The 10,819-nt window shown below is 40.9% G+C and overlaps 3 protein-coding genes across 3 annotated transcripts; 2 read left to right on the top strand and 1 right to left on the bottom strand.

Moving 5' to 3' along the window:
- Positions 1-1,802: 1,802 nt before the first annotated feature.
- On the top strand, positions 1,803-5,054 carry ormdl1 (ORMDL sphingolipid biosynthesis regulator 1). Its single transcript, XM_030786395.1, has 4 exons — positions 1,803-1,881; positions 3,273-3,457; positions 4,103-4,254; positions 4,366-5,054. Exons 2-4 carry the CDS (start codon positions 3,284-3,286, stop codon positions 4,499-4,501), a joined length of 462 nt encoding a protein of 153 aa, XP_030642255.1. The 5' UTR covers positions 1,803-1,881; positions 3,273-3,283; the 3' UTR covers positions 4,502-5,054.
- A 495-nt stretch (positions 5,055-5,549) lies between these two features.
- On the bottom strand, positions 5,550-7,066 carry adat3 (adenosine deaminase tRNA specific 3). Its single transcript, XM_030786394.1, has 2 exons — positions 6,970-7,066; positions 5,550-6,759 (listed from the first exon to the last, which is right to left on the bottom strand). The coding sequence occupies exon 2, from the start codon at positions 6,705-6,707 to the stop codon at positions 5,634-5,636; it is 1,074 nt and encodes a 357-aa protein (XP_030642254.1). The 5' UTR covers positions 6,708-6,759; positions 6,970-7,066; the 3' UTR covers positions 5,550-5,633.
- A 318-nt stretch (positions 7,067-7,384) lies between these two features.
- osgepl1 (O-sialoglycoprotein endopeptidase-like 1) lies at positions 7,385-9,792 on the top strand. The gene is made up of 7 exons (XM_030786915.1): positions 7,385-7,924; positions 8,084-8,471; positions 8,561-8,765; positions 8,955-9,103; positions 9,281-9,411; positions 9,495-9,566; positions 9,708-9,792. The coding sequence occupies exons 1-7, from the start codon at positions 7,722-7,724 to the stop codon at positions 9,790-9,792; spliced, it is 1,233 nt and encodes a 410-aa protein (XP_030642775.1). The 5' UTR covers positions 7,385-7,721.
- The last annotated feature ends 1,027 nt before the right edge of the window (positions 9,793-10,819 follow it).

The following is a 10,819-nucleotide window of genomic DNA, read 5'->3' as shown; positions in this document are numbered from 1 at the left end:
AGCTTGATGATTAAGTTTGGTGATTCTCCGCAGACCAAGTTGGTTAAATTTCACTGTATGCTTTGTTTGCTTCTAAATTTTGCTCTGTTTTGTGATTCTGAGTTATTTGTCTTTCCCATTTATCTAAGTCTGATATTACTCTATGATTTATTCTGCCACATTTTCGGGTGATACAGAGCCATTCTCAGCAAGTAGGCTACTACATTTTAGCACCCCCCCCCCCCTCTCTCTCACACACACACACAGACGCACCCCCACACTCTCTCTCTCTCTCTCTCTCTCGCTCTTAGTCTTTTATTTTGAAAACTTGTATGTGCTGACGTTTTGAAAGTTCGTTATCTTTGCTCACTTCACATATCCTCCATTAATAAATGCCCGCTTTATTCTTCTTCTTCTTCTTTGTTTATTTTATTTTATGTTGTTAATGTTGTATTCAAACCTTAGACAATGCAATATAAAAATGAAGTGAGGCAGGCATGGAAACCATCCCTGAGATTAAATTACAAAGAGAACAATCAGGAAAGTTACAGTTTGCCCCAAAATAGTTTAAGGGATGTTTTTTTTGGGGGGGGGGGGGGGTGTTCAGGGAGGATTTTTTGAAGGGAGGAAAAAAATCAACTGTACGTTTATGAAACATAATTTAGAATTAGCTTTAGATTAATCACATCTAAGCTTATGAGTGTGGAATTTGCGTGGTCGCGCTTAAATGATAACGCATTTGCTTAGTTTGCAGGTGTCTGCCCTGGTGGAGGCTTATTTCCGATAGAGGTTCAATCATTCATAACCTTAAAACCTCATTCCGTGCCATTTTTAAACAGGTACATGTTCTAATGGATTGTAATGTCGCAAGATTAAAAGTGTTAACAAGACACACAGAAATGGAGGTTTATTATTTTGGAATTTGTTCTGCTTATACCGAATACTATATATATATGTATATATATATATCGGTATATTAACTAATTTATGTTAGTTTTATCCAGTTTATTGTTTTTCCTGAAAGCATACACTTTGTTCTACAATAATGTCGTCATTTCTCCAAAATTGTTATGCAAGTGTCCATTGTCAGAATCAACCTAACGTTTTTGTGTGGGCTCCGCGCATGAGGTACAGTTATCACTCATACGAGTATCTTTGAAGTTTCTTTAGGAGTCTCAGTTCCGCTCGACTCACGAGACTAGCAGCGCAAACGTTTATGTTACATGTCGCGACAGCTGCATCGCAGCTCGGCCAAGAGTGTGGGAGTAGCACACCTGCGTGACCTTTGTGCATGGAGCACAGCCACGCAAATCCTTAGGCGATGCTACTCTGTAGTCACAACCAACAAGTAAAATAATGACCACTGGGTTCCGTGCTCTGACGAGTTACAAACTCTGCTGGTGTGACCCAGTGGTAGCTCTTCACTAGCAGGCAACAGTGCAGGGTCCCATAAACACGGGATAATTACCGGATAATTATTACATCTGCCTCTAAAATAAAATACGTATGTGCCACCATTTAATCTTTCTTGCAAAAAGTGCGAAATCAATATATATACACATTTATGTATTTTTCATTTTGTTAATGTGCTATTTAGCCTAATTTACATGCTAAAATGCAGACGATAATGTTTGCTCGGCTGTCGACACTGTGTCCGAAAGTTCCAGTCCTGCACCCTACAAGCTCTCAGCCTCCCTGTCGCGCAGGCGAAAGCAGCCTCGTTATGTATGACCCGGAAATAGAGCTCAACTAAAAATATACACCTTCTCACCTGATTGGATACTTGTGCTGTCAGTCACTTTAGCACCCGTTGTTCCACACAGCTTTAACAGCTTGTAAGATATTTTTTTGCTTGTCACGGATAAGTGAAGTCAGTAAACAACAGCTGAGTCGACCGCTGGGGTAGGTTGTGCATTCCACTGCTGTAAACATAACTTGCAGTATATGAAAAGAGATTTTAACAAGGCTCTTTTGTAAGCACGTAAGTTCACGTTGTGTTCGTGGGGATATCATGTTAGGGTATTTATATCAGAAACCACTTTAAATGCGTTTGCTTTTGACCTAGATTCTCGTAAACCAGAATCCTCTAATCAACTGGTGGTGTTACACCATGCTTTGCTATGTAGTCTTGTTGTGTATCTCAGCTAGCCATGTTGGCAGCTTTTTTTTCTTTGTCCTTTCTTGTCGTTTTTTCTTTTCTTTTCTTTCTTTCTTTTTTTGGCAGAAGATAGCCTTAGTATTGGTATGCTCCCTGTACACTCAGCTAGCACGTTCTGTATGAAGCAGGGATAGTTTAAGCTAGGCTGTGACACTAAATTATAAATATACTTTGTGATCCGTTCTATATCACATAAACAGGACTAGTCAGCCAGAAACAGTTTTACTAATCTTAGCAGTGGACGCGGGGCATGAAAGCTGACAACGCAGCAGTTGTGTAGCAATAATAAACTATTGTAGCTTAACGTTAACGTTAGCGACCGTAGCAAGCTAGTGCAAAGTGAACCAAAGCTCTAACGGGGGTTAATGGCCGGCTATTCCTTATATTTTGCTAAATCCAAGAGTTTTGTTAAAGGTGTAGTCTTACATTTGGTTCACTAGTGATAACATGCAGTTACGAATGTGGGAATTACTCTTTGCATTTCAAATCTGATCAGATCTCGTATGAAATAAATTGATCTTTAGTTGCCAAGAGACTACGATTAAGCGTTCTGACTTCTAACCGTGCATTTTTCACGTCATTATGCAGTAGTCTTAAGCTCTTGCCTATTCATATCATACGATTTCGTCGGCATATTTCAGTTGGCTCTCTGTGATTGCGAGCTTGTTGATAGATGGGACACCACGAAACCGTTGTATTGCTAAGTAGACAAGCGTAAATTTTATTTGAGCAAATTATTTTAACGTGGTTTTGAAAAACCGATTTGCTACATGACAGCTACAAATATTGCTGCAAAAGGTGCTTGCCCCACGCTCCTGAGAGTTTTGAATATTGCTGACTGTGTTAATGGCTCATACCAGAGTATAACGATGAATAATTGTATTGTACGCTCATAGTAAGTTTTTGGCTTGAGGAAACACGTCATATTGTTAAATACCGTGCAGTGACATTGACTGGGTTGTCTTACCGGCTTGACTTAGTCTGGGTTTAACTGTCATTTCTTTTGTGATAGTAATATTGTGTTCTTTGGCTATAAGGGATGGTACATAGCGTTACTTTGGTAAGACCTGTTATTATCCTTCCAGAGAAATTAAGCTTTTGTCTTTGGTGATTTATTTTGTCTGTCTTTCATCAGAAAAAGCAAAGATGAATGTTGGTGTGGCACACAGTGAGGTGAACCCCAACACCCGGGTCATGAACAGTCGAGGGATCTGGCTGACCTACGCTCTCGGAGTGGGAATGCTTCACATTGTGTTGTTAAGCATTCCTTTCTTCAGCGTTCCCGTCGTGTGGACCCTTACGAATGTTATTCACAATTTTGTAAGTCCTAACAGAAAAATCAGTCCTTTTGTTTCACTGGTCATTCATTTCACCGCTAGTATTCACAGAAAACAAGTGGCTTATGGGGTGATGGAGACGATGAGGTAATTGTATCTTAACTTAGTCTTTTATATGTCGGAGTCCCTAGAGACATTTGGCATTACAGAAGTTGATTCTTCCTGAGCATTCTCACACACACACACACACACACACACACACACACACACACACACACACACACACACACACACACTCTTCATTGTTATGCACACACTCCAATGAAAAGAAGCAAGGTCACTGGTATGACATCATCTGCAAACTTAAAACAATTGAGCATGTGATGAAATGCCCAGACTGCAACACAATAATATTAGAACAAAACAAAATTAAAAAAAAAAAAAAAACCATCCTATGGGGACGTTATTTCCTGTCCTGTATAATGTTGCTCTAAAATTAAATGCTACACAACATTGAGTGTGTTGCTGCTTGTGGGGAAATCCGCCATGTCCTGTCTAACACTGTACATATTTCAGTCATGCGTTTTGAGACAAATAAGAACTTTTTGTGTGTGTTTTGATAGACTTTCCAACCTCTGTGCTGTCTGAGATGATGCAGTATATTTTTTGTATGTGTGTCTGCGTGTAGGGTATGTATGTGTTTATGCACGCGGTCAAAGGAACGCCTTTTGAGACTCCAGACCAGGGCAAGGCCAGGCTCCTGACACACTGGGAACAGCTGGATTATGGCGTGCAGTTCACATCTTCCAGAAAGTTCTTTACCATCTCCCCGATCATTTTGTACGTGCTCCGTTTTCCTCGTGTTATAGTTTTCTGAGGAGAGTTACTATCCTGGTTGACTTCGTTCAATGATTGTTAAGATTCTCTCTGTTTTCCTCTCTCCCATTCCAGATACTTTCTTGCAAGTTTCTACACAAAATACGACACAACTCACTTTGTGATAAATACCGCGTCCCTTTTGAGTGTGCTCATTCCCAAACTTCCACAGCTACACGGAGTCCGAATCTTTGGAATCAATAAGTATTAAGCTGAGTTACATAAGCACAGTGCTCAGACCAACTTTCAAATGAGCTATTGCTTTGTATGTTGGGACAGTAGATAACCTCTTGTACTTTGTACCACAGTAATCTGTACCTAGCCATTTTGTTCAGTCTGTAAGTGTCACTTGGTTTTAAGACACGTCTGGGGACATTGTAGTATGGAATATTGTGGAGAAGAGAATGCCATGTGCATTACTAACTTAAGTAAATATTTAATTTTGTTTTTCTTTTTCCTTTTTTTTTTGGTCCTTAAAAATCTGGGCTGGCCTAGGTTTCAAAGTTAAGACTTTTTTTGTGTTGTGATTGTCTTTTGTTTTCTCTCACTACACTGAGGGACTAATTCTTTCAGTTCAATGTCACATTTCTAGACACTCTCTTAAACTATGCCACGAAAAAATATCAAACGTTTTTTAAAACTAGTTCCTCAATAATTTGGGCCTATGGTTCAGGAAATGATGCGTTCTTTTACGTTTGATGGGTATCTGTTGTCTTATCAGTGCTGAGCAGATGAATAAGAAACTCATTTTGCGTGGTTTTCTCAGTAATCTGATTTTGTTTGAGAATTTTTGGTAGTGTGTGTGTGTACGTTTTATCTTAGATGTCTTGATTCTGAGATGCAACAATGAGATGTTGTTCATTAACAAAGTGTTAGTGTTTACTTAAAGTCTATGGTATGTTTATGTACTTATTTGTTTAATTGTACTCCTAATTGTTTAGGATAATTGTGAATTGCTTCTGGATGTGATTACCAAGGCAGCTAGTCCATTTTTTTGGCCTCTGCTTATTCATTGGATCCGTGGAGCTCATAACCTCCTGTATGTAATAAAATTCAAATATTTGTTCCCTTCTACGCTCGTGTGTCTGTATAAATGTTTGTTGCCATTTGAAGACTTGGAGCCTTAATAATCGGGGAAAGTGTTCTCTCATTAAGTGAAAAAGTATAGTTCTTAATAAAGAGTGTATGTTGTCTCATTGGCTGTAACATTTTCAGTAACGTGCACATTCTGAGTGTCACCCAAAACGTCATTGTATCAAAATGTTTTTATTAAAACCACAGATTTTAATGAAAGGCTTAAGAACTCATTCACATGGAAAATAAAACGTTGGGTAAATCCAAAGCTATAAGAGGCATTTATCAAGTGTTTGCAGATTTTGACACTCATGAAGCATGATGCCTCTGAAAACTTCGAAGTGGTGGTTTAAGTCTGTGTGTGTGTGGATTTTGTACTTGGTTCCCAATGCACCGTCTACTGCAGTTGCTCCATAGAAAACTCTGCTTATCCTGGAGTGGACCAGTGCCATTGCACACATTACGCATGGTTCTCGAGTCACATAAAGGTCGTACCCTGTGCATATGTAAGGCTGAGAACTTTTTTCCTCCGCTTGACCAGGCTGATTAGCATTTCCATAGGTGGGTGATTCGGCACGGTCTTTAGGCTGTTGAGCGTCGAGGCTAATAAACTGACAGGCTGGGTATTCACCATAATCGTAGGCTCCGCCTCCTTGCCCGTGAGCTATCAGGTCAATACAAACCATTACAGCATGATGCAGTGGATGTGTGCGGCGCTTACAGTCATGGCTTACTGCAAGAACCCTGTCCGATGCCGGGTCAACTATGACAGCACCAACGGCATCCATACCGCGTTCGTGTCCTGCTTTGGCAGCCTGCACGGCACATAGCATGTGCTGCTGCATTTTGGCCTTCTGAGAAGCAGTAAATAGTTGTCCCTTAAGCGCAGACGTCACCTGTTTATCCTCATGGAAAGATGTTGGCCAGTGCGTGCTGGCTTGTTCAAACTGGGGTCTGGTCAAAGGTGGTCTAGCGGGAATTTTAACGACGAACGGTTCTCCCAAGCCATTGCTGTCAACTGGTCGAGAGTGTAGCAGGTCAGAGAGCGTAACGCTTTCGCCACCTACCTCTGGTAAATCGCTGGAGAGGCATACTATGACTTCTAACGGATGGGGGCTGTTCTTATCCTTGCACGCCCTCACTCTTTTGATATGCTGGAGGCCAGGTAAAGGAAAACTCTCTGCTAATTCCTTGACTAGTCGTGAGGTTTCCCTCTTGTCAATAATAGGAGCAGCATAGGCTTCTAACAGTTTAATATCGTCACACTGGTCGTCTGAAAGAACGGGGAAAGCCTCCCAAGAATCGGCGTCACTCTCCCTTCTCCGTTTAGGCACGGGCTCCATGTTTGGGGGAATCCCAGTGACGCAAGACGTTTCAGATTTTTCCAAGTGTCACCTGTAAATGGTTAATAATTATGGTTAGTGCATTCTGACTTCTCCATTTTGCATCTCGTATTATATACTGCGGCATTTTTTTTATTCAAATTTTTAAAAACATTTTAACGACATATTCAACTTATCGAGAAGTAATTGTCTATAACCACAGATTTCAAAACAAGATCAGTATGCCCCAAGTACAACGGTACAGAATCTTCACCTATTTTACCTCATGTTGATTTAACTCTCGAGGCAACGTTACTTCAACACAAGTTTCAACTTAAAAATCCTTTGGAGTTGGAGCGAAAATCAAATAATTTGCTGTAAAACTTGGAATGAAACCATGTGTTTCATCACATGTCTGCCTAACTACAGCTCGTCTCACAAAGACTGTACTGCGGTCCAAACTGTTCCAGTTGTTAAATGTTCTACTAGAAACACTCACTCAGCTATACGTTCCGCCTGGAGTACATTCCTTCAAACCCCCAAGGTAGTACTTGGGAGAATGCGGTACCAATACCACAGTTTGTGCATAATTCCAAAAGTATTCATTCCAGTTCTTAGTTATTTCCAAATATATATATATTCCTATATATGCCAGTCGAAATCGCGGACCCCCCTCTTATCGTTTTGTTTCCTGGGGGAATTCTTTATGTCAGACACTCGGGTTAGTCAGATGTCCTCTTGACTTGACAAGAAGTTGCTCCGAAATTCCCTTTCAATTTGAAAATATTTTGCATGAACGTTACAGTCAGCGAGCGGAATAATGCACTTTGTTAAATTTTTGTCCTAGAGGTTATGCGAGTCACAATCAAGTCTTTTGCACTTTTCAAATGAGCAACTCTGTGCTCTTACATTTCCAAGAGAGGGCAGAGAACAAGCAGCCACGAACTAATGTTAATTCATGTTCCCATTATTATCTTTTCGTATAGTTGATTCATTGTAAAAGCGGTGATTTTCAAAACCCCGCAATCAAGCACTATGATCGTGTTTAACCGTATTGTTCGACTGAATTTGTGGATTCTGAGGCACATGTCGAAGAGAGGATCACATACGCATCCAGTACACTCCAGACTTGTGTTGGGTATTGAGACGAGCTGCGACGAGACAGGGGCAGCGGTTATGGATGAGTCGGGGACGATTCTCGGAGAATCATTGCATTCACAGAAAGAGGTACATTTGAAGTAAGTATCCATTAGTACGATTTAATGAACGCATATCTCATCAACTTGTTCTGTCAGTTGCATCTCGTAACGCGTGTATCTCATAACATGTTATAATCTCTATAAAACTGTGATTTACTCTGGGCACATATATTAAAAACACGTTTTACTTTGCCACAGAACTGGTGGAATAATTCCAACCGTAGCCCAGCGTCTACACAAGGAAAACATCGCGAGAGTTGTGCAGGAGGCGCTGGACAGGAGTGGCGTTTTTCCCAGTCAGCTGTCTGCTGTGGCCACAACGGTAAAGCCAGGCCTGGCCCTGAGTTTGGGGATCGGTCTGGATTTCAGCTTGAATTTGGTCAGGCGTTATGAGAAGCCTTTCATTCCGATCCACCACATGGAAGCTCACGCTCTAACCGTACGGATGCTTCACGCGGTAGATTTTCCCTTTCTCGTCCTCCTCATCTCCGGAGGGCATGCACTTCTTGCCTTGGCCAGAGGAATTGACGATTTCCTCCTCTTGGGGCAAACTCTAGACGAAGCACCAGGTGACACTTTAGACAAGGTACTTCCGATTGTTTTTAATGCAATAAAATGCACGAGTTGCCAATCAATCATGTCACACAATAAGCTTAGTTTTCATGCTGTTCACAGGTAGCTCGTCGATTGTCTCTGATTAATCATCCAATGTGTTCCACTCTGAGTGGAGGACAAGCGATAGAGCATCTGGCAAAAGAAGGTGACCGGTCCAAGTTCTGGTTCAGGTCCCCTATGGGCCAACACTACGACTGCAACTTCTCTTTCGCTGGTTTGCGAAACCAGGTGACAATGGCTATATGCAAAAAAGAGGAAGAAGAAGGTAATTTTCTTTTCCAACCTACAGTGTTACCCAGACAGGGATTGAATCAGTAGCTTTTAAACAAGGCAGTGAACACCAACCAGCATGGTATAACTTAGCATTTATAACCACTATGGACTACACCACCACTAGAGACTGCCTTCATATTGGCTAGTATATAAGATAATCTTGCTTTTTTTCCCCCCTAAGGTGTGCAAAAAGGGAAAATGTTGTCATGTGTGAATGATATAGCAGCCGCCACACTGCACACAGTGGCTTCCCACATAGCCAAACGGACACACCGGGCTATTCTGTTCTGTAAAGCCAAAAGTCTTTTACCACAAAACAACCCAACTCTGGTAAGTTCACCGCACCACAGGAATCCAGTGTGCCATTTGATGTGAAATGAAGCAGAGATTGGCGTGACATTTTCAAACTTTAGTTTAATCTGGCTGAACGAACAGCTCTAGCTGTGCCATTTGGTGAAAATTCCGTTTTGGTCTAAAGGATTTTTCATTCTTATTTTCTCTCTGCAGGTGGTATCAGGTGGAGTGGCAAGTAACAAGTACATCAGAGAGACTTTAAAAATTGTCACAGATGCCACGGAATTGCAGTTACTCTGTCCCCCGTCGAAGTTTTGCACTGACAATGGTGTAATGATTGCATGGTGAGAACACTGAACGACTTTATCCGGTTATATGAACACCAGTGGATAAAATTTCAAAAACTAGTATCTGATACTCTTTTCAGGAATGGTGTGGAGAGACTGAAAGAAGGAAAAGGGATATTGTCACACGCTGAGGAGGTCACGTATGAGCCAAAGTGAGTCTGAAGGCCAAGAACATAAATACTAACGGTTTATGTTGACTACGCATGATTTTCAAATTGTACCCGTGCCATCCACACAAGGCAAGAACTATTTCACTGAGGAAAGGGTTCGAGCAGTTTGTGTTTGTTTTTCAGGGCTCCTCTCGGCGCCGATATTACTTCAGAAGTAAGAGACGCGGCTATCCGAGTCCCGCCATTAAAACTGAGGATAAGAAGCTGACTCAAGATTGACTCATGTACATAGATGATACACATTCTGCCTGTTTCTAAATAAATATTTTAAATAATTATACCATTTTTCCCTCTTGTCTGAATGGTTTATTTTCAAATGCTTCTTTTTATTCAGTGACCCATTAGTTCGATTAAAGTAACACCGCTCGTGTTGAGACCGCATAATGTAAGCTCCCAGCCAGCTGTGGCTGTTTCCGATGAAGCTGATCCAGTTCTGATATAGATAACACACGTTCTTCCTCCTCTTTGACAGACCTAGTTAAATGGCTGGATTCAGCATAAGGTCTGTGGAGTTCTGTTCTTAACTGGTTCAAATGAACCTAACTAATAACATCTATACCCAAGTCTATCAATGTATTTATGGGCTTAAGAGAATTTGCGTATTGTTGTGGTCCTGTTAAAAAAGGGGGGGGAGAGGGGTGTTGTCCCCCAATTCCAAACTGTTACAAGACGGAACCAGGGCAAATATAATAATACTATTAGTAAATGTTGAACCAAAATAGTGCAGGAAATATGAATGCATTTTAAGCTGGATTAAAATAGTAGTTTTCACGTAGCAAGCTTGTCTTACCTGGGAGATTGAAACCCTGTTGCTTTTGCCCTGTGAAGTCTGCATCAAACTCAAAGATGCACGTTTGATCACCTTTGAAAGGATGCTTTACGAGAAGGTCATGTGTCAGTGGCGTTACTCCATCAGTAGGGGGCAACAGGCATGACCACCGAAGGTCAGGAAACTGAGAGTGCTCGCAGGAGCCTTTCACATCTGCAGGAAATGAGGTAAACCACCTCACAAAAAGGCTGTCAGAGTGATTAGATCTACTGTAATGGATTTTATATTTATGTAGCCATTGTGTAGCTATTTTAAAAAATAATTGAGCTTATGAACTCAAGAATGTGTGTCCTGATAGAAGAACTTTGTGTTCTCTTATCCATTTTATTTTTTCTTTCTTTCTTTCTTTCTTTCTTTCTTTCTTTCTTTCTTTCTCTTAATTTATACAAACTTGGGTAAAATCATG

This window comes from Chanos chanos, chromosome 10 (genome assembly GCF_902362185.1).
Source record: "Chanos chanos chromosome 10, fChaCha1.1, whole genome shotgun sequence".
NCBI classification, from domain to species: domain Eukaryota; kingdom Metazoa; phylum Chordata; class Actinopteri; order Gonorynchiformes; family Chanidae; genus Chanos; species Chanos chanos.
This window is presented reverse-complemented; position numbering and strand designations above follow the sequence as displayed.